The sequence below is a fragment of the Paracoccidioides lutzii genome (genome assembly GCF_000150705.2).
Source record: "Paracoccidioides lutzii Pb01 unplaced genomic scaffold supercont2.2, whole genome shotgun sequence".
In the NCBI taxonomy this organism is placed as follows: domain Eukaryota; kingdom Fungi; phylum Ascomycota; class Eurotiomycetes; order Onygenales; family Ajellomycetaceae; genus Paracoccidioides; species Paracoccidioides lutzii.
This window is the reverse complement of record NW_015440948.1, coordinates 1,344,241-1,366,645: the sequence shown is the minus strand read 5'-3', so window position 1 is coordinate 1,366,645 and position 22,405 is coordinate 1,344,241. Positions and strand designations below refer to the sequence as shown.

The window sequence follows — 22,405 nt, the reverse complement described above, 5'->3', positions numbered from 1 at the left end:
AAAGCTCCAAATCAGTCTTTCAACTCCTAAAGTCTTAAGCAGGGTAAAATAGTATGGAAAAAATATATTACAAATTGAAAAGAGACTAAGAAAATACTCACAGCTCCACCGATGATAAACAACCTCTCCCTTTCTTGTTGCGCCCACTGGGCGATTTTGCCCGCGCTCTGCGAAAGAGCTTTGCGATTGCTATTTGGCCCAGCAACACAGTACAATTCAAAAACAGGCGTGATCCATGCAAGTGCGTTCATGGAGTTTGATACTCTATGCTCGACTCTGATGTGTGCGTGTTTTGCATGCACACTGGCGTGGAGGGAGTGGTAAGTTGAGAGGAGTCTAGAAAGACAAAAAAAAAAATGGTTTCTCGTTTGTGGTTAGTTATCTGATCATTTTCGTTAAATTGATTCTTTTATTTGGGGAAATGACATGTATGGGTCAAAAAAAAAAATGAAAAAAGAAAAAATAAGAAGAAAGAGAGAGAGAGCCTGTTGGCATGTTCGCACCTGCGTCTCCCCAGAGTTGTCGAGAAATCGGGACAATATGAAGCCATGGCAAATTGGACGTTAGCTTTGGACTTGTAGAGGAAATGCCGTAGGACTGTGCCAGGGATGATATCTGTAGTGGTAGGTCGTCCTTTTTGTATTGCTGCCTTTATTATAGCTATGCTGCCATTCTTCCCCAATTGCTATTTACAATGTTAGTTCTAAGGCAAAAACTGACTTTTCAGGTTGGTTTGGTTCGGCAGGGAGTTGTAAGAGAATGAACGGTACCTCAACTGCTAAATCCCGCATCTCTCTAAGAGCATAAAAGCTTTCCTTGTCGGCGCTGATTAAGATAATAGCAACAGAATCATCCTTGATGGTGTCTTGGTTCGCGGTATGTATTTCCTCATCGCGAAGATCCAGGAAACTGACGAACATATGCAAATATCCGCTGCTGTTGAAACCAGGCAGACAAACAGGAATCCAACTGTCACCGCCTCCAGCCTTAACGCCATCTGCCTCGAAAATCATGTTGAAGATCAACTGTAGATCACCCGGATGCAACGAGTGTCTCTTCGGCCTGATTACACTCACAAGCTGGCCACCAGCGACAACAAGCCCGTATAAAAGGCTATTAACCCTGGCTTTCAGAAGAGTGTTGTTTATGGTTTGTCGATGAGACTTTCGAATTTTGAGGCATTCCAAAGCATTGAGCAGAGTTGATGGAGAGCCCTTTGTGAAGCTATCAGCCAGAGAAGAGAGAAGAGATTCTGTTCCTTCCAATGGGCGCCGTAAATCCGTTGATGGTCGAATTGAAAACAAATGATTTAGACTTGGAAGTGTCAAGGTTGACAGGATTTGCATGTACAATGCTTCCAACTGCATCCGTAGCTGAGAATCGTTTTCGAAGAGGCGACTGATGGCAACAAGATACAATGGACCCTGAGATAAAATAACAATTTTCGCTTTTCCAGCCGAAAAACTTTTCAGGAAATCTCCAGATTCTTCAAAAAATGATATGATAGTTTGGATAATGCCGACATAATCAGAGATCAGACTGCTGTCTCCATGTCTTGTGTATATTGGTTTCCCTGCTTGTGACAATATGAAGAAGTGTTTCTTCTTCCTTTTCCATGCTTCAACAACCTGAGCTATAATAAATATCAGCGGGTGTTCTCAGCTTGAGAGGAAAAGATGTATTCTTATATAATACCTGAATTACCACCGTCAGGCTCGACTTGATCAATGGCATCAAACTCATGTTCAAACTCAGAATCCACTTCATCATCGTCAGAGTCTAATAAAGCTCGTTTTACCGCACGCTCGCCACTCTGAACCCAAGAAATCTCTTCCTCTCCCACTACGGGAAAGTCGCCAAAAAGACTAATATCGTCAGGAGTCTCCCCGCCCGGGACAAAGCTACGCACGCTTATGGAATCACCGGCATCACTTCCTCTGTGGCTTCTCAGTTGACTGACACTTATCCTATGCCCTATAGCCTTTCCAGGAATAGTTTTCACAGCAGTAGAAGAGCATAACTCCTTAGATCCATCGGGCAAAGTGTGAGTGTTTACATCTGTTAAAGACAAAGCAGTTGTGGGCTTTGACTGTAAGCTATGCCTCGAGGTTGGCTTAATTTGGGAGGTAGCGTCTGTTGCACCCTCTTGTTCATCGAGACCTGGTCGCGGGGGAAGAACTGGAGGAACCTCTGGGCTTTCCCCTTCACTTCTAAACGAAGCCATTTCGGAGGCTTTTCCTGTTGGATCCGGGACGCTTTCAGATGGACCTTCTGCGTCACTACTTGGCGACCGGCCATATTTTCTGTTTGCATCCATCTGCGACCGTTGGTTTCATAATAGATCTTGGGCTATCAGTTGACCATTTCGAGGTCTAGACAACGACCGAAATGACAGTGTCTAATAATAACCTAGTAGCGTACGGTTGCAAAGTCAAAGTCATATGTGCATTCATGAATTAAATATTTTAAGCCTTTGGGTTTAGTACGGAGTATAGAAGCCGTGTATTGTTTTAACTGGTGGTGATATCTGGAAGTTGAGGCGCAAAAATATCGGTGGTTGAAACTTTAGTGATGTCAATGAATGCGGCTCCGCCAACCTTAATTTAACCTCCAAGGGGTAGGTAGTTAACGACCTCGGGCTGGTTACGGTAGTAACTAAGCCGCAGCCAAAACCTACATCCTGTAGGCTGTCCCCACGCTGGATCATATCGGATACTTGGCTTCCACCTCAAGCTTCCTCCTCATTCCTTCCACACTTCCAACTTGCGATCGCTTCTCCTTGAAAAGGATGTCGATCAAACTGCTCTCTAATACATCGTTTCGACTTTGGCACAATGAGCCTTGATCCGGGCGATATATCACGAGCTTCATCTCCCGCTAGCTCCGAAGCTTCTCAACCGAAACCTCGAGCTCAAGCAGGCGACGGTAGGTCGTTCCACCGCAAAGATGGAAGATTTTTACTGATATTTTGCCGGTTATAGATGTGTTCAGAAAAGATAAGAACTACCGCCGTTATGCTGCCAGCGTTGAGCGAGCATTATCGTTGTTCGATACAGCCCTGCAGGAGTGGGCAGACTACATCTCGTTCCTGAGTAGACTGCTGAAGGTATATGCGCCTATTTTTTGTAATAATGGTTTATATTGCTGAAAAAAAGTATCTGGCATAGGCTCTGCAATCCCATCCACCATCTCTACCCATCGTCCCAAGTAAAACCATCGTGGCGCGGAGATTGGCGCAATGCCTGAACCCGTCACTTCCGTCTGGAGTTCACCAGAAGGCCCTTGAGGTCTACGGATACATATTTTCCATTCTCAAGGTAGGCCTGCTTGTACTCTGATGCTTGCACTCGAGGTTCTTCAGCGTGTATATTTAATGAACCATTTTAGCGAGATCGCCTATCTCGAGACTTAGCTCTGTATCTACCCGGAATCGCTCCCACCCTATCTTTTGCTTCATTGACCGTTCGCCCGCTTTTCCTCTCCTTGGTTGAGATGTATATCGTCGACTTGGACCCTGCAGCTCTTCGGCCAGCGTTAAAATCTATAATATTGGCTTTACTTCCGGGGCTTGAGGAGGAAACCGGCGAGGATTTCGAAACCGCTCTACGGATCGTGAACAAGTTTCGAAATGTAAACCTGAAAGCGAAGGAGGTATTGCCAAACTCGGATATTGATGGTGGCAGTCAATACTTCTGGCAATGTCTCTTTCTCGCCTCAATAACGAATCCAAGTAGGAGGCCTGGTGTGCTCGCGTATTTGAATCGATATCTTCCCAAACTCGGTGGATCAAGTCCGTCGCTGATAGACTCCCAAGATGGTGAGAATGACGAGACATCCAATCTTCCGTCTGTCACAGATTCAATTACTATTCCAGAACCGGGACTTTTAATTCGATGTTTTGCTACGGGTCTTGCTGACGAGCAACACCTCGTGCAGAGAAACTTCTTGGATCTGCTCGTTACTCATTTGCCTCTTCATTCCCCCGTTCTGCGAAAGAGGATTACTCCAGACGACCTGGGGATCTTACTTACGGCAGCTGCCGGAGTCGTCACTAGAAGAGACATGAGTTTGAACCGCCGTCTCTGGTCATGGTTTTTGGGGCCGGAAACCTCTAATGCTACTCATGAACATGGTAAAGCTGACCAATCATTTTCTTCCCAGCATGCCACAAGCCTGGCTTTTAATAATGAAAACGCAAAAACCCAATATTTCAGTCGATTCGGATTAAAACCTTTAGTTCAGAGCATCAAAGCCATGATCAGTCGCAACTCTGTGTACCCTCCCGAACGAGTAAAGCCGTTGAGGATATCTCTGTCTCTGATGGATCGGTGGGAAGTAGGGGGGCTTGTCATCCCAGCAATATTCCTCCCGGTCATGCATAGTGTTCAGCAATACAAACAACTGGCTATCTCGAATGCAAATTTTGAGGAGGTGTTCCGAAGTGCCAGCGCCTTTTTTGACGGAGTTGAAAGTAGCTTGATATTCTCTGAGCTCCTTTCTCTCGTTCACGTTGATCCATCGACCATCAAAACTCGCTCCAACCGTGCCATAGAAGATCTTAAACTTGCGAACTTTATTGTCTCTCACTTCAATATGGGAGAGGAAGAGATGCGTGTTGTCCACGTACCTCTGCTGTCCATGACACTCCTTATCAAGATAGGAGCTATGTCGTCAAGTACCGATGAAATTGGGCTCGACCATCAAAATATTCAATCCGCCGCGCTTAGCGAAATGTCCATGATTATCAAGCATCTTCTCGAGCTAATTCCGGACAGAGTCTTTCTCCGTGGAAACACATCTGAACGAATTCTGGTTGACCACTCTTCAAAGACTTTCCATGCTATTTCCTGTGAAGCAATCGTCCGCAAAATAAGTGAATTTTACAAGAGATGTAAAGAAAGTCTCGAGCTACCTCCTCCACCATTTACTCCCAGTGAGCTAGGTGAGCTGCTCCTCCGGGAAGCCCAATACCTGGTACTATCCGCACTAGAATCTGAAGACCAGTCCTACTTGAAAGAACGAGCGAACTTATTTATCTCCCTGCTTAACAAAACTCCTAAATCTCAAGTCGTCGAAGCCGGTGATATATTCAAGGCCATGTACCGCAAGCTGACCGCAAAGTCATCAGAGGATTTACCGTTCGTAACGATCTCATCGATATGTTCTGTCGTGACAACCTTGTACTCCATCCACACCCCTGGGCTCTATGTTTCTTACCATCAGATTTCAGATATTATCCCGTCATTAGTGCGGAAGCTTTGGGGCTTCCTCTCGCCATTAAGCCCAAAGTTCCACGTAGAAACAGTCCGATGCCTGTGGCTTTTACATTTAGTGACTTGGAGAAATCATCTGGTGGAAGCTTCGATTACATCGCTCATGATCAGTCCTAGCAAGCCTAATTCCTCCCACATCACAACTGTAGAAGAGGTTGAAAAGTTTTTCGTCTTGTGGAACCACAGCCAGCAGATCAACGTCGATCCTTCAACTGCTCGCGTCCTTAATTACGACCCACTGAATAAAAGGGGTCTAAGAGACCCCAGATCTCTATATCAATCCTCAATGCTCAATCGCCCGTTATTTATAGTCTTAGATTTGTTATCTGGAATTGCGACCGAAGCCTCACTAGTGGTTAAGGAATGGATTTCCGAGCTTTCATCTGTTCCCAGGTAAGTACATGTGCATGATCGAAGAACTAATTTTTATTTCTGCCTTTTCGCTAACGTTTATTATATCTTTAGGATATTTCGCATAACAATTTCTAAACTCACCGAACTTCCATATCTCGTGGGATCAGGTCATGAACTTACCTCCCAAGATGATCAGCTAACGGACTCCATGGAGACCAATCAGTGTCGCTATCTCTTCGAGACTCTCTCCAGTGTGATCTCCTCATTGAGTCCGTCGGGTTGGTCAACATTAATAACAAACACTGTGTCGGAATCGGATAAACGTCGTGAAAGCGATGGAGCTGATGGTGAGTCTGGTCAGATAAAATACGAGAACCAGATAGGAACAGTGTTGAATCTAGGTGCTATGGAGAACTTGAGTATCCAAGCCGCTTTAATACATCTGTCGATTCGAGCTCTCTCTCCACAAATAACCGCCTCCAGGGAGCTACACTCTGAAGAGGAACGAATGCAGCTGGCAATTTTTAGTGTTATTCGCCAGCTTCTAATGGGACCTGGTGCTGAGCAGCTTGTTAAAATTGACCTGGACGGTTTCCTAATCGATCAGTTATTCTCTGCCCTGGATCACAATAGAGGTACCCTCCAGCCTGTCATTATTGACACCTTGCTGGCTGCTTTGAAAAATCGATTTGCTCATGAAGCTATGGAATTTTCAGCTGTGCCACCCAAGAACGCAAGGAAGTCCTCTCTCGATGCTCTTTCAAATATCTCTGGCATCTCTCTTACCGGCGAAAAAGCTGAAAAAGAAACTCCAAGAGCTGTCGCTCCAGTGCCTCCGCCACAGTTACTACAATGTTTGCTCAAAGGCCTCAGTTCTACCTCATCCCACAACGTCGTTCAAAAATGGGTCAAATTACTTGTGGAGTGTCTGGCGCTGTACTCCGGGACCATCTTCCAAGTTCTGCTCACTCTAGTGGAGTGTTTATGCAAACAGATTACTGCTTCCTATAATGACCTCCAGCTTGTGTTTAAGAGAACAAATAGCTCTGTCCGGGAGCATTCGGAACACATCATTATTGTTTTGTTTAATGGTTTGGAAAGTTGTATCGCTGCTGCACATGAACGTCTCATACTCGAGGAGGAGAATGTTTCTGCTGCAAAAAGTCCAGATCAACCTCAAGGGTTTTTCGGAAACATGGTATCTGGAGTGTTCACCTCGGAGGGGAATCAAGTACGGAGTGCTGCTGCTAATGACAGACTCACCGTTCTCCTTTGCTTTCAAGACACAGTGCGCCTCTGTTTCTCGATTTGGTCCTGGGGCAATATTCGACGACAAAGTAGCTCTCAGGACCCGGAATCCCTCTCATCATTTCAGTACACCTCCTTGAGAATGAGAAATCGGTCACGACGTATATTAGAGCACCTATTCAATGCCGAGGCACTGGATTGCCTGGAGACCTTAGTCCAGCTATGGCACAATGCCATTTCGGCAGATGACACAGCAGAAGCCCGATCAGTCTTTAACCTCCTTCATACACTAGACGGATCACGGCCGAAAATAACGATTCCCGCTATATTCAATTCCATATACAGTCGAACCAATCCCACCGCATTAGACCCCAGTCGGATATCGGTTATGACGTCCAGACTTTCCGAAGCAGACCTGGTTGCATTTCTTGTCACATATGCCCGGTCGTTAGATGACGACGTGTTGGGCGAAATATGGAGTGACTGCATCGCTTTCCTTCGGGATGTATTGACAAACCCTTTCCCGCACAGACGTATCCTACCACGACTGTTGGAATTTACTGCAATCTTGGGCGAAAAGATGGAACGGACTAATTTTGGCGACGACCGGCGAGCGAGGAAGGAACTCGGGGTAAGATTTTATGCAGCCATAAGTTTTGAAAACAAATTTTGAAACTAATAGCAACCTTGTAGGATTTGTTGTTACGCCTTCTTACAGCGATCTTCACTAGTAAACCGTTAGGTTCATCACAAGAACCCGCCTCGTCGACACGGCAGTTGGCAGATACAGAACGTTCATCAGGATCTTCTTCAAAATCCCAGCAACTCGTTGGGCCTGATAATATCATTAGCATTCTCGCATCTGTCATGCCTGCGTTGGTTACTACTCTTGGAGAAGCGGATAGGATCTCCACTGCAATGTCAAATATATCGACGAACATAATAGCCCCGTTATTCCACTCAAGGCTCTTCCCACAAAATGTGAACAAGAGTGTGCTTGAGCTCCTCCAGCAGATGTCGAAGGTTTCAGTCTCCTCAAAATCCTGGAGAAAAGATGTGGGTGATGCTTTCAATGATGCCAAATTCTTCACCACAAAACTCAGCCTTGTACGAACGAGCTGGCTTGATATACTTCGCCATTGGGCCCTGACAGATAAAGATCGATTGCCAGATCTGCTCTCACGTCTCACAACCCCTACATCCGCGGGGATAATGTTTGGTGTCGGCGCCACAGCTGCCAGGCTTGAAGCTGATCGCAAAACCCAGCTGAATTTACGAAGGATTACTTTCTTGGTACTGGCTGCCAACGAAGACCATTTCAGTGCAGAACTTGCAAACGTCCACCAGAAGCTCGAAGATCTCTTAACTGCCACTCACATCTCGTCCCCTTCGTCCGTGACACGGGCGGAAATATACATGGTGCTCCGGTCGGTGGTGCTTAAAACATCTTCCATCCACCTCGCGCCATTCTGGCCCATGATTAACAGCGAACTCTATGATGCTCTGTCAGCTATTGTGCCAGGTCAACAGTCGGAGACATATAACCCTTACTCACTTTTGCAGGCATGTAAACTCCTAGAAACTCTTCTCATCATTGCCCCAGACGACTTCCAACTACATGAATGGTTATTTGTCACCGACACGATCGATGCAATCCACCCACCAAACCATCGGGAATCTGTCGCACTCGCGGATAATGTTGCACAGAGCATGGGTGCTTCCACAAATACAGACGATGTTGAACTCACTATGAACAATGTAAATTGGAATAGGAATGGTGATGATGACAATGAAGGTCGTGACACATATAAAAAGGCATGGCTTAATTCAGAGCTCAGCCGGGAGACTGCGAAGGATGAGATCATTGATAAGGTGCTGAGGCCGTTCTTCGACAGGTTGAGTATACATGCTTTTGAGAGCACGTATAAGATGGGAATCCCTGATTTGGCGGGCTGCAAAGACGATCTGCTGGCGGATCTGTTCAATGAGTTTACAGTGGCTAGTTAGCGGCGTGTGCTGCGTATTGCTTGTGTCCATATGGTTTTGCTTGCTGCTTTCATCTAGCCATGGTATTGCGATTGATATTAATATTGTTAGTATCGTTACATGTATTATTATATATATAAGATCTTATGGTTTCTTTCTATTATTCAGAATTTCCGGGTGCACACCCTGGGTCCTTGGAGATATATGTATGTAGTGTCTGGATCGAGGATATGGCTCCACTCCTGGGATGGGATTACTCCTCAAATGGCGCGTGGAGCTTTGAACATTCCATGTTATCGGTACCTCTCCGCGCCCCACTCTTATTATTAACCTCTCTTGTGTCCGCAGCAATACCATATTACTTGTTCAGGGTCAATTGGCCAGTAAACATGCAGGAAACAGGGATTGGATTTAGCAACAATTTTACGAGACAAGAAAAAATAGAAATACTCTTAAGGCGCTCCAAATATTCTTCAATCGCCTTCTTCCCTTCCCTTTCAACCTGACAATTGATTTAATATCCACAGATATTCGATAATTTCTGGCCAAAATATCGGCTTCAATTCCTTCATTATATGGTTATCTGCGTCCTTCATAGTCCTCTGACAGTTTCTCCCTCATCAGCCCTGTGCCAAGCTTCCAGGTGCATCTCAAACGAACCGTGGTTAAAAAAGTCGACAACTTCATTCCAACCTCAACTATCTCCCTCAATCTCACACATATCGACTACACCGCATCTTTCAACAGCAACAAATCTCATCGGATTCGTATCCCGTGCTTAGCCTTATCCCACCTAGATTGTGTATGTTTATAAAATCCGGATACATTCGTTAGTTCCTCACTCACACCGAGGACATATCTCCAACACCCGCAATGTCTCCTATGCTCCGGCGATCGCTCTTCGCACCCGCCATGCGCCTGTCGACACGCAGGCCCCTGTCAACAACTAGCCGGCTACTTAACAGCAGCAGTGGCAGTGTAGATGCGGGAGCATTGCCTGTGCAGAAGCCTGTGGGAGCTTTCAGAGGAGGGTGAGTTTCCTACACCCCTCCACACCAAGCTTACGAGAAACAAACCCAACTACATTAGAATGAATCAAGCTAACTTGCGATATTGGACGGAATTAACAGGCTATTTGGCTTCCTCCTTGGCACTACGGTGGCAGGCGCATCGGTATACTACTACATCCTGGATGAGTATAGAGTGTCCAACGAGATGTTGACAGAAGACATCTACGTACGTCACTGCATTTGAAAAGAAAAGCACACATTTCGGCAAGATACCAGAAGCAAGAAAGAAAAAGAAAAAAAAAATAGACAGTCTTAAATCTTAGATTTTCCTTCTTCCCTCCTCTTCCCCTCTCTTTAATCCCATCACATTCCCCTGTGTCAACTACCCCTTTTTTCGGATAGACCAAAAGACAAGAAAAGATTAGGCGGAAGAAAGAAAATATCTCTATTCATAATTTCGGTTCGGGAGTGTTTTTACATGTTGTTTTAGACTGGGCAATGTTGCTCCATTTGTAATATTCTTTATTACCTTAACCCCTTTGGAACTAATATGGCACTTAATACCTTGCGATTTTGTTTTCCTGCGCAACTTCCACTCATCATCATCATCAAGGCGAGTCTTTGAAGGCTGACGATTTTCCCTCATGACCCTGCGTGTTTTCCCAAGGGGATTGTGCTCTAGGCCTTGCAAGCAGCGACGCAACGCCTCAATGCCTACGTGACCGACCTAGAAGGAAAGCTGGACCTATTGCAGAAGAAGAAATGATTTGAGTGATGAGAATTATTTAGGCGATTTCTTTTGTCTTAACCTCCCTGGTTTTTGTAGTTTTCATGGCATGAAGGTATGATGTGTTCCGGGACCCTGCTCGCTTTCAATTTATCTCGTTGTCCATTTATGGTTCTCGTCCTTGATCCTCAGATCAATTTCCGATGCTCTAAATCTGCACATCCTCATTTCGATGGAATTCAAGAACAGTATGATATTTTTGTATTCAAATATCTTTGTTCAGCGCATTTGTTGAATTCATATGGCTTCATCATTTGCGATTGGCATCTCGCGGCAACATGGAGTTTCGGCTGTGTTTCCCAACCAATTCAACTCAAATACCCTTTCCGTCCCCTTAAAGAAATTCCTTCAGTCCGCCAGAGTTAGCACACATTGCAAGCCCTTCCATTGCTGAATTTTTGCCTCTGATGGCGGGTTGCAGAGTAGAAACATAGTTTTCTAACTTTATTCCCTAAATAAGAGAAAGGTTTCAATTTAATATTACCATTTTCTATACCTTGATGCGAGACGTCATTGTTCTGTGATTGGAAAAAGTCGTTGATGAATTTTTACTATGTGCTTCGTTGAGATTGGTGCAAACAAAACAAACATGATGATCACAGACTGATATTGAGTTAACTTCATCAAATAACTAAACCAATATCAACCTCAACAATACAGCTTCGGGTTCGCGCTCATCTCACAGCAATCAATATAATCACTCTCGCAAGGCAAATGCGCAATCTATCAGAAGATACCAGAGCCCAGAGATATTCTTCTTCAACCTTCAATGTCGCTAAATAAAATAGAAGTCCTACCAACCTCCTCGTCTCACATCACCCCAGGATGGGCATACGTTCCCGATACTCGATATGGCGCCTCCACCAGCGCTGGAAGGGCTGCTGGTGGTCGCACGCGAGCTGTGCGCGAGCTAGGGGGCGCTGGACGTGCGGATGCGTCGTCGAGGCAAAATACTGCTACACTACGACATCTCACGGAGCTAGATCGAGAGAATCATAAGGATACGCATATTCCTATTCCAACGAAGCAAAAGGCTGCGATGGCGAAAGGTTAGACCATACCTATTTTCTTGCCATGTTTAGTAAAGCTCTATTTTTATTTTATATGTTACTGCGCACAAATGAAAAAAAGGTGGGAAGATAGAAGCTAACAGTGTAAATATCAATCACAGACAAACCCAGAGGCAAAACAACCTCCAACGTCCGTCGCATCCTAATGTCCCAAAAAACCTTTAAAAACTACCTAGATGACGAGGAGGCAGCTCTTGCCCAAGGCCATTCTCAAGCCTCAGCAACAATCACATCATCCATCGCTGCTACATCCGCCACAGCTACTCCTGGACGTTCTGCCCTTAAATCAAGCAAATCTAGCACTCCACACACTTTATCTCGTCCTGCCACACCCAAAAAGTCAACTCCAGCTACTGCAAACCAATCTCCGGAACCACTCAATGCAGCCTCTTCTCAAGTTTCCACGTCCACTTCACACCAACAGCAACGGAACCAACAACTAATCGTCTCCAACTACGACAACGACCCGCTTCTCCGCTCCTACATCCCCTCCGCACCGTCAGAGAAACTTATGCAACAGCTTCTCGCCGAGCCACCTCTGTCATACAATGCATCTCGCGCAACCCATGCTACAACAACGCTGCCTGGACGAACAGCGGGTCCCACGAAACCTCCACGTTATTTTTGTAGCATATGTGGATACTGGGGAAGAGTGAAGTGCATCAAGTGTCGCACGAGGGTATGTGGGTTGGAATGCTATCGGATTCATGAGGAGACTAGGTGTGATCGGTTTTATGCGTGAGGGTATTGGCACTGTCGTGATGAGAGATCTTAATTGAGAGATTACCCCTGTCGTGCATAGCCTACGCATACCACTTCGTGATATCCCGAGACTGGATCCTGGAAATTATCGTCATGTGAGTTTACGAGATACTAATTGGAGCCATCCTTGGAGGAAACGGTACTAATATGGTCTTGGTAATATGGGTCAATATGGGAATGAAGAATGCGGAAATCACCTACATTTCCCATCATAACTACTTCTCCATCTCCATCTACTCTACCCAAATCGTGACGTTTCGGATTCATCTTACGGTTAGCCTTTTCACGTCAGTAGAAAATAATAACTCTACACCGAGAAAACCCCGATTGAGTGGAACATATTCAGCAGATAGTCACCACGCATCATCTGTATGCAGAAACGGAGAAGTTGGGGTTTGATTGAAATTAAAAAAAAATAAAAAATGAAAATGGAGAGGAATTCATCAGCCGGAATCCACGGATTTTTATAGCAGGAGAGGGGCATTTTCTTAGTGTCCACGCAGGACACATGGGCGCCATGGAATAAAAAGGGAACGAATATGAAGCCAAATAGAGCCTATGGTTGCTGGATAGAGGACGGGGAGTGTGGAAGTGAGATAATATGGGAAAGCTGTACATCGAAAGCGTAATAACCACCAAAAAAAAAAAAAAAAAAAAAAAAAAGAGGCATTAAATGTTCATCCATGGGTGATAATGGATAGTATTCGTCCTGTGCAAGCGGCTGTGACGAAGAATACGTGAGCTTGGAATCTTCCACCTGGGCAAAATTCCAAGTACCTGGCTTGTCAGGGAAAAAGCGCTGGCATATTGCGTTATATGTATATCTAATAAAACACTTTCATCGATAGATCCATGCTAACAAAGGTATGGATATTAATCTATTGGGCCCATATTTAAGAGCATAACCTGATGCATCCAGTCTTCACCGCAGACATCGCGGGCCTTTTCCCATTAAACTTAACACTTCATATTAATCCCAGCCCTCAATTCCCCTTCCCTAATCTCAAACATAACCTGAACGCCCACAAACAGCGTCACACATGCCGTGACAAGATACACCAGCCCCGCCGCACTGCTCACAATCCCACTAACTAGTCCCTTTAACCCATCAAGCCCAACCGCAAACCCAACAAGATTCGCCGCCATCATCATTAATATATTGAACACTGTGCCTATGCCGCACAGAACACGGTAAGGTGTTGGACTATCACGCCACCTATGCGCGGGGAATAGTGCGGTGGCAATGATTTCTGGCAGGACGAAAAGCGTTATGAGCCACCCCCACATGAGCAGGCGGAGATTAATGTCATGCCACAGCGCAACAAAGGTGAAGACAGTGAGAAAGTTGAGGAGGCCACGGGCCTTGGCGAGGATGGGGGAGGATCTGTCGCAGCCATTGTTGTTGGACTGATTGTGGCTGCGGTTACTACCGCCGCCACCCAAGGGGACGTAGAGATATCTGACGATCCACCTGTTGAAGGAGCGGTGCCAGCCGCGCCAGAAGGCAAGGGCGGAGTAATTGTTGGACATGCAGCGGACCATGTTTTCGGGCGGATCTATGCCATCGATCAAGGCCCAGAGGCGCGCGAAACGCCAGGGTAGAAGTAATTTAAGCCAGATGTGGTGTAGGTTGAAATAGCCCAGCATGCTAAGTTGAAATGGGGTGTAGACGGACCAGTTGGGGGAGGATTGTGAGATGGCGACGACATATATGTAATGTAGGATTAGTTCCATGCTGAAAAGGGCGAAGAGGAAGCGGATTCCGTAGAGGATAGTGCGAGTTGTGGATATGGAGGGAGAAGGGTGGCGTTGTTGGGAGATATAGTCGTTGAAGGTGATGATGGGGCCCGTGAGATAGAGCGGGGTGTAGAGAACGTAGCCAACGTAGTTTGTCGGGTTGAAGGCGGACGGATGGGCTGGGATAGTGACGCGATCACGCTCGGACAGGGCGGAGGGGTCGAGTTGCTTCTTCTTTGGTGTGTTAGCGATAATAAAATGCTAATATGATTGATAATCTAGCATACCTCCATAGGGCTATCTGACCGATAGTTGAGGCTCCAATAGTAATCGAGATTAAAACTTATTAATCGCAGAACCGTGAGATTAAAAAGAATATCCCATCTAGGGATTAATCCGCCCCAACTGTCAAGCCATTTTCCAACAGCCACAAGTGGATGGCCTTTACCTACCTGTGATACAGAAGACGACCACGTAATTATTCTCGCGATGTCTGTATATTGGTACCCATTTGACAATTCATTTGCAAATAATATGCCAATGTTAAAAACCCATGTTGCCACTGGTATCTTATTCCGTGGGAGTTTTGTCGCAATATAATAATTGATGACAAGAATTGCAACAACCTTGGGAGCTGAGAAGCCATGCAAGGCAACGATAGCTACCAGCGCAAAATAATAATCGTAAGTGACTCTGCGTTTTAGCCTCAAATCAGCGGATACAGTGTCAAATCTGGAGATCTCATCATCTTTTAATTTGCCAGATGGAGGTGAATTGGAATTTAAAGGGAAGAAGGTGTCAATAGCTCGTCGAAGCAAAGGATGGATGACCAAGAGTAAGGCAAGATAAGGAATGTTATCTCGAAAAGTGGAATATTGTGAATCAGAATTATCCTGCACTAAATCATCAGCGAGCTTCAGGACCGATACAACCCTCCAACCGCCATCAATGGAGGGCTGAAAAAAAAACAAACTCACCACTTTTCTTCCCATTATCCACCCATCCTCCAAAAGGTGTGAATATTTCGAATACATTGGATGAGACTCTAACAGAACGAAAAGAATAATAAGTCAGCCTATAATCCAATCAAGTCCATCCAAGATATTCCACTCAAAAACAGCTCTTCCCGAGGAATGGAAATCCAAAACTAACCCTTCGAAACATCGTAGACAGTCTTAAACATCATTGGTACCGCAAGCAGAAACGCGATATAGTAAACGTAAAATTCGACTGTGTTCCATCGTGGCGGGGACGCAGTCAATGAGGGACCAGAGCTAGGACTCCCGCAGTCCTCCCCTGACTGCGTTTGTGTTCGTGTCTGCATCCCATTCTCACTCCCACTCGCAAGCCATCTCGAGACAGTCGGTTCTAGCCCCCCATTGCTTGTAGATGATATTCGAGATTCAGTGCTGTAGGCAGACTTTAGCGGCGCATTGGCTGAGACCATGAAGCGCGAGTCAAGGGTGTCAAGGGAGTAGAGTTTGCGGAGCCAGTAGAGGAGGCCCATATTTCGAAACGTAATTAGGTATTTAGCTCGACAACAATGCCAGCATCAGTTAAAGTCGATGGGTGGTTGAAGCGACAACAAGCTGGAAAAAGAACGGGAAGCCTTAGAAAAGGGGTTTTCTGGCAATATGAGATTTTTGTATGAGGATTTCCATGAACTTCTCAGAAATGGAGTGACGGGGATCACCAACTAAAGCATGATTTCTGTAAATGGAGTGCGTGGCTCTGCAGAATTCCCTTCTGAGCATGATCAGGCTGTTTGACTCAAAGGTCAGCAGTTGGGATAGGCGTTGTTTGCGGAAGACATGGCGGAGATGCAAGGGGTGAAGTTGAGCAGTAGGACACGTGATTGGGCTGAAGGCCTAAGTGCCGCTTTGAAAGTAACCATCACAATATTTTCAATATTTAGAATTGTAAGCGGAATCAATAAACTTCTGGGAATAATGAATGTTGGTCAGACGAGAAAGATAAATTTACAGAATATTTTATCTTCATACAATTACTCTCAGGACAAGAATGATATGATCAATACGAGCGTTGATGGATTACAAATTGGAGACATCCATAAGCATTTTTACATTGCTTTCAAAATCTAATCGCCCTTCTCCATGCAAACTAAGCCACAGATAGAGATGTCCAGCTTGGCAATCAGTGAAAGGAAGCTTGGAAGCCATAATTCTCATACATTCCGAGCCACTTCCAACAGCTGTTTAGCACTGCCCGTCGTTTGGATCCCCGCTACTTCCCGTTAGCATCAATACTCATACAACTTGAAATCAAAGGAAAAGAAAAGAAAGGGGAAGGGGAAAAAAAAAGGGGGGTGGGAAGGAAAGGTGGAGGGAGGAGGTAGTAGGTTAACTAACGTATATTCCCAGTTTCCATATCTAGTACGCCCTCCACGGTCACATCCCTCAATCTCCTTTCTCAATCCATCATAGCACTCCGCAGCGCCGATATTGCGGTTTCCATTATTGCTAATCAACCTCAGTGAAAAATCGACCTTCTTGGTGCTATCGAGATTATAGCACTTAGCCCTGATGTCGTTGGGTCTATAAGTACCGACTAAGGCTTCGTTGCATGCCCGCGTAGCAAAATTGATGGCATAAGGCCGACCTGCACCCCAGCGAGCGCCACCGTCGAAGCAATTGCGCTTCGCGATAACGGCTGTGTCCGGGTATGCGGCAATACTGTTGGTTTTCATCGGGAAGGCGGATGTTAGGACCGCGGGGATGACGGTCAGAATGAAAGATACGTGCATAGTTGCGGAGGAAGATGGAGTTGAAGATGAAATTCTGAGTAGTTTTATGTTAGTAGGCTCTTTGAATGCTTCAAGATTATTATGTATTTGCAATTTCTCCTTTACCTATGGACGGCAAAACAGAGTTCCCTTTATATAACCCGACTTCGACCATGCTGCTGGACTGCGTCTTTTTTTTTTTTTTTTTTTTTTTTTTTTTTTTTTAAAAAAAAAAAAAAAATTGGTTATCCAATTCGTTCTGTGGCCTGGTCATCTCGATGAACATAGAACTGTTCTTAAAATAGAAATCGTAGTGACGATGGTGACATTTGTGATACCTGTCAACTCTGCGGACAAGAAAGGCTTCCTGAAAGGGCTGAATAGGGATAAATTTAGAGGTATGGATATCCTCCTGGGAGGATTCCCGCCCCTGCTGGGTTTGGGGGCTGCATCGAATCCGGCTGGGAGTGTTTGTCGATGTGCAACAGGATTCTAGGGGGCTCGAGAAATAAAACTCCCAATAGTCCATCCTCCTCTTTACTACCGCAAGATGTAATGATCAAACATCAGCCTGGTTATCACCATGATCATTGCCTTTCTCCTGCTCGCCATATTTCTGCTTCAATTCCTCCCTCCTGCTGTGAAACAATTCGTGATTCTCATCGACAACCTTTCTCGAGAGCTGCTTAGCCTCGTTACTTAACGGGGGTGGCAGGATGTTCTTGTTCGGCGCAAACCACAGTTCTTTTGGGACCTTAGTTCCATCCACGCCGGTAAACTCAGCTTCATTTACAAGCCCAGCCGGATAGCGACGTATGAAGGCTGCGATTTGATCGGGGGTTAAACCAGCCGCGTCCACGACGTCGCGATCGGCAGTCAGCGATCGTAGAACCCCGTCCCTACCCAGCGAGGTGCATCCCATGAATGAGAGATCTTGTTTCAAGCCGTTCAAAATCGCGCTTAGTTCCCGCTGAATGGGGTCTGTGTAGTACCAGGAGGGCATTTCACATCGAGGTGCGTTCTGATGCGCCATATCTATGCTGTTAATATCTTTCCTTCGCCAATCTGTTTATTGATATCCGTTGTATTGATGGTTGAGTCACAATTGATTCTTTGGGCTCCAGAATTGGATGTCAGAGTGCGAAAGGGTTTGGAACCGAAGAACGAAAGTTTTTAGCGTGCTTTTCCTTATGGGTAACTTACTTCGTAAAGGCTACCAATATTTCGAGGCGGCAGGGCTGAAAACCGTGAGAAGTTTAATATCTTTGTTCCACGAGGTTTTAAATCCCGGCTGCAGCCGTGTTATTATATCCCCAAGTCTATAATTAGTTACTATGCATTGGGTAGTCAGTTCGTGCGAATAACAATCGCTGTAACACCTGCAGAGTAGAATCTTCCATCCGAGCATCAGGCATCTTGAGAAACCCGTCAACCCATGTCAATCACAGCCCCCGAAGTTATCCACTTCCAAACCCAAATAGATTAAACGAAATATATATCGGTTTACTATTAAAAATTGTTGACAGCTTGACAGCTCCTGAGCAGTGGAACAATAGCGCATCGCGACAGAAACTTCAGTGGGCTGGGAGATGTAAAAGCTTATCCATAATAGCATAGCAACCATTTATCAGTTTGTCTTGGTACTCTTCACATCTCACGTTCATTTGGGAAAAACCAACATCTAGTCAACTGAAAACTTAATCTCATTAAAATAATGAGTTAATCTCCAATTACTAAATTTTCAGCAGTCACATGTAGTTCAACTCTTTCTATCATGCAGCATAACGAGTGTGAATTGCCAGTTTTATGCAGCAGCAAAGGATCATTATGAGCCTGCAAAAATCCTTTCCAGAGAGAATAAAAAAAAGGGCAGGGTTTAACAAATAGCCCCCAATAGGGCGATTGTGGGCTGAGGTTTCCAGCACCCGCTCCCAACACTTTCAAGGTAGCGTGGGACAGAATACCATAACTCAGGAGGAACCAGAGGTTGCCATGGTTCGTGCCATGAAAATTGCATAAGAGGCAGACAACCTGTGATCATACACCTCTTTTCAAACCCACAGCTGCCGGGGGGGGGGGGGGGGGGAGGGGGTTGACTGTGCATTCGTAGATTTGGAATATAATCTGATTGGTGTCGATTCTCAGACTGTTCGCTGTAATTAATTTTGGAGAAGAATCTGAGTAATGGTGTTGAAGATAATGGCTTGGCTGAGTTCCCATTGCTATTCCTGCCCTCCTCAATTTGATGGCTAGGAGTCAAATCTGATGCTTGACTATCCTCCATCCTGCACGTATTAACAATGGATTCCAGGATACATAAAGACCCTCCATTTGGCAGCTCTCTTAGATTTTACTTTCTAAGTCAACAGCAACGGAAACAGAGAATAAGACGTATTCCAGTAAACCATTCAGATCGTAAGCCATCACCATGCGCAATTCGATCCTATTATCAACTCTCCTCACCTTCTCCACTGTCCTTTTGGTAAGTCATCAATAGATAAGAATTCCCGAAGGCAAGAAACTCACGTTCCCTCTCCCTCTGCCTCTCTCAGCAGACCGCAACAGCCCTCCCAAACCCCCCAACACCAGACACGGACACGGACACGGAAACGGACACGGACAGGGGCACAGGCACAACCCACTACACCCCCGGCTCCCTCGCCCGGATAATCGAAACAATGAACCTGCACTCTCAAGGCGCCCTCAGCGTCGGCAACGACGGTGTCCTCCGCAGCTTCACTCCGAACGGCACTGTGCTCGACTACTACCAACTCGACCCAGACCAACTGTCGAGATTCGCCGTGAACCAGCTCGCAGCCTGGGAGGCGAGTGGCATGAACGTGCCGGAGTCAGTTGTGACACTGGCAGCGGCCAAAAAAGGCACTGTGGATGGGCGATTAGTTACGGATGTGAAGAGGTTGTTCGAGCTGGAGGAGAGGCCAGATATTGCGAGCGCGATAGCTGGTGATGGAGATGGGCATTTAATCCCCGATTCAGCTGCGAAGGAAAGGAGAGAAATGTTTGAGCAGTTGAAAAATCACCCTGCAAAGCGGAATTGCGTTGGAAGACCGTGTCCCAGTCTCTCTGCTTGCTTGCCAGACTGCATGGCATGCTTCTTCCCTGGTGGGCCGCCGTTTGGTGTATGTTTTCTCACCTAGTCAGCGGGATGGGGTTTCTTCAGATTTCTTCTATTCCTTCTTCCAGTAGAGAGAATGTATGGTTTACTGGTAATTATTGTCTGAGGAATGTGAAACATGTTCCCGGCAGACGGAATGACAGTATTGAAACTTCAGTTGGCGAAGATGGAAGTTGAGGTTGGGAAAGCAATGGGGGTTCAATATCACGTGTGGAGAAAACCTAGTTAGTGCCTTCGTCCTCGTTGATTCATCTATTTCATTACTTTGAAAATTTTCTTCATTAGATATATTTCTCCTTTTGGAATGCAATTCAAATAAACCTTCATTTCTTTCTAAAACAAAAGTCACTTGAACAGCAAACATGTCCGCATAATGATTTCCCATCCCACGAATGTCAATTAAACAGACAAACGGAATTACTGGGGAACTGAGCAGTTAAGCTCATCTACTTCAAGCAGAACAAACTTAAATACAATGACGGACGATTGAAAAAGTGAAATTAAAAGAATGCGGACGGTAAATCAATTAGAACTCCGTTTAACTGACTATGCAAGATACAAAAAAAGAGACAAAAAACAGAAGAAAAAGAAAAGAGAAACGCCATCCGCTATGCCCAAACCACCCCGCCAAATATGCAGTTTTATGATTTTGTCTGTTTTTTATATGTAAGTTTGAGTGGAAAGGATATGGAGACGGGGTATCAGAGTGGTGTCTTCAAGGCTCGACAAACGAAATGACAGAGCAAAAAAGGGTTAGTGCTGGTAACCCCACCCTGGCGAAAAATTGTCGATGGATGGATAGTGGTTTACAATAATTCAGTATTTGAAAGGGTTCCTTGTCCATTTAGATGACATCCTTTCTTTCCCAGCCAGTGGGTTTGATTATCTCGGCTGTCTTCGTTGGATGAGGCACATCGGGGTTATCGTACTTCGAGGTATAAGGATTTGGATCGACGCTGGGCTTCAAATTGGCCAGGGTGTGGTTGACCTCGCAATGCTTGGCTTCATCGGCACGGACATAGTACAGCAAGTCCAGAATGGTTCTCTTGTTTTCTGGCATGTGCCAGTAAGACACGGCAATATCTGGAGCCTCTTTGTTGGCCCACTCGGGCAACTTTCCAGCTTCGAGGTCGTTAATTGCGTGTGTGTACGTCATAACAGCCTCCTCTTCGAGGTATCCGACGAAGCGGTGGCAGGTCCGTGGGGAGATGAGGTATGCAATGAAGAAAGTGTTGAAGAAGACACCCTGGGCTCCTAAAACCATGAGCCGCATACACCATCCTGGTTCAGCGAGTTTCAGGAATGATAGCAGGTGCATTCGCTCGTTGTATGCTTCTTCTAAAAGAGTTTCGATCCTAGAATTGGAAAGAAAACCGTCAGTATATATATACTTTGCAGCAATTCTGGCGTCAGGACAATGTATTCACAGGAGAAGATATTAGAGACATACCATCCATGATCCCGCTTCATTCGTCTTAAGCTTCGGAGATGGCGGAGCATACCACCAACCATTCCAGGGACACCAGCAACGGTTTCTAGAAAAATGAACCGGATGATCCATTTCTTCTCCGTCATAACAAATCGCTCATTCTTGTCCGACTTCCCGGGATGTTTGTAACCTGTTGCCAGATCTGTAGCCCAGCGCAACATACGAACGGTTCCCAAGGCAACCCAATCGGACCAGGTCTCAGCATTTCGATGTGCGATGGCAATACTCTTCATCTGCTGTTCGGTGAACCTAATTGGGTTTATGGTTAGATATATCTCAGACAAAACGGGGGCAGAGCACGGTTGTGTGTGATCACAACAGCATACATTGGATGTGCCCATGTTGTTTCAGACTCGACAATATGCTTTGTTCCACTGAGGGCTGGGAAATATTCTTTGGCTCGTTGACGGGGAGCTGCTGAGAAGCACCTCTTGCTCCCAAGGGCAGTGTTATAGTAGATCAGAGGACTACTACACTGGAGACCTCTGGAAAGAGCGGTTGATTGACCGAATGAGCCACGCAGGATGGACGAGGCAGAGCGGGAGAGAACAAAGGTTCTCATGGATCCTGCGGAGATCGAATACATGGCGAGCAGAGGGATGAAACTATGGTTCTCAAAAGGCTTTGAATCAGGCCAAATTCTTGACAAAGACAGGTGATATGGTAGGTAACAGCTTATTATCTTGTTCAGCTTCCAAAGAAGGGATAGAGTGAGATGCAAAAGGGTGGGTGAATTTAATTAACTATCAACAATCAGCAAACAAGAACAACAAATAAAACCTGCAGAGAACAGCCTGAGGTTGCGTAATA

The 22,405-nt window shown here is 45.6% G+C and overlaps 9 protein-coding genes across 9 annotated transcripts; 4 read left to right on the top strand and 5 right to left on the bottom strand.

Annotated features, from left to right (window-relative positions):
- Positions 1–11: 11 nt before the first annotated feature.
- Positions 12–2,317, bottom strand: PAAG_01086 (vacuolar fusion protein MON1; the record flags this gene model as incomplete). Its single annotated transcript, XM_015844238.1, has 5 exons — positions 12–26; positions 102–336; positions 504–685; positions 771–1,633; positions 1,696–2,317. The coding sequence occupies 5 exons, from the start codon at positions 2,315–2,317 to the stop codon at positions 12–14; spliced, it is 1,917 nt and encodes a 638-aa protein (XP_015701019.1).
- Positions 2,318–2,834: 517 nt separating this feature from the next.
- On the top strand, positions 2,835–8,882 carry PAAG_01085 (hypothetical protein; the record flags this gene model as incomplete). Its single annotated transcript, XM_015844237.1, has 7 exons — positions 2,835–2,925; positions 2,982–3,106; positions 3,168–3,317; positions 3,388–5,666; positions 5,739–5,974; positions 6,029–7,506; positions 7,569–8,882. 7 exons carry the CDS (start codon positions 2,835–2,837, stop codon positions 8,880–8,882), a joined length of 5,673 nt encoding a protein of 1,890 aa, XP_015701018.1.
- An 852-nt stretch (positions 8,883–9,734) lies between these two features.
- Positions 9,735–10,637, top strand: PAAG_01084 (hypothetical protein; the record flags this gene model as incomplete). Its single annotated transcript, XM_002797179.2, has 3 exons — positions 9,735–9,892; positions 9,992–10,097; positions 10,554–10,637. 3 exons carry the CDS (start codon positions 9,735–9,737, stop codon positions 10,635–10,637), a joined length of 348 nt encoding a protein of 115 aa, XP_002797225.1.
- Positions 10,638–11,427: 790 nt separating this feature from the next.
- PAAG_01083 (hypothetical protein) lies at positions 11,428–12,470 on the top strand (the record flags this gene model as incomplete). The annotated part of the gene is made up of 2 exons (XM_002797178.2): positions 11,428–11,707; positions 11,830–12,470. 2 exons carry the CDS (start codon positions 11,428–11,430, stop codon positions 12,468–12,470), a joined length of 921 nt encoding a protein of 306 aa, XP_002797224.2.
- Positions 12,471–13,447: 977 nt separating this feature from the next.
- On the bottom strand, positions 13,448–15,734 carry PAAG_01082 (glycerol uptake protein; the record flags this gene model as incomplete). The annotated part of the gene is made up of 4 exons (XM_015844236.1): positions 13,448–14,461; positions 14,515–15,120; positions 15,205–15,272; positions 15,380–15,734. 4 exons carry the CDS (start codon positions 15,732–15,734, stop codon positions 13,448–13,450), a joined length of 2,043 nt encoding a protein of 680 aa, XP_015701017.1.
- Positions 15,735–16,443: 709 nt separating this feature from the next.
- Positions 16,444–16,991, bottom strand: PAAG_01081 (hypothetical protein; the record flags this gene model as incomplete). Its single annotated transcript, XM_002797176.2, has 2 exons — positions 16,444–16,471; positions 16,597–16,991. 2 exons carry the CDS (start codon positions 16,989–16,991, stop codon positions 16,444–16,446), a joined length of 423 nt encoding a protein of 140 aa, XP_002797222.1.
- Positions 16,992–17,529: 538 nt separating this feature from the next.
- On the bottom strand, positions 17,530–18,003 carry PAAG_01080 (hypothetical protein; the record flags this gene model as incomplete). Its single annotated transcript, XM_002797175.2, has 1 exon — positions 17,530–18,003. The coding sequence occupies one exon, from the start codon at positions 18,001–18,003 to the stop codon at positions 17,530–17,532; it is 474 nt and encodes a 157-aa protein (XP_002797221.2).
- Positions 18,004–19,398: 1,395 nt separating this feature from the next.
- PAAG_01079 (hypothetical protein) lies at positions 19,399–20,128 on the top strand (the record flags this gene model as incomplete). Its single annotated transcript, XM_015844235.1, has 2 exons — positions 19,399–19,452; positions 19,523–20,128. The coding sequence occupies 2 exons, from the start codon at positions 19,399–19,401 to the stop codon at positions 20,126–20,128; spliced, it is 660 nt and encodes a 219-aa protein (XP_015701016.1).
- Positions 20,129–20,950: 822 nt separating this feature from the next.
- PAAG_01078 (alternative oxidase) lies at positions 20,951–22,181 on the bottom strand (the record flags this gene model as incomplete). The annotated part of the gene is made up of 3 exons (XM_002797173.2): positions 20,951–21,461; positions 21,557–21,844; positions 21,922–22,181. The coding sequence occupies 3 exons, from the start codon at positions 22,179–22,181 to the stop codon at positions 20,951–20,953; spliced, it is 1,059 nt and encodes a 352-aa protein (XP_002797219.1).
- Positions 22,182–22,405: the final 224 nt, after the last annotated feature.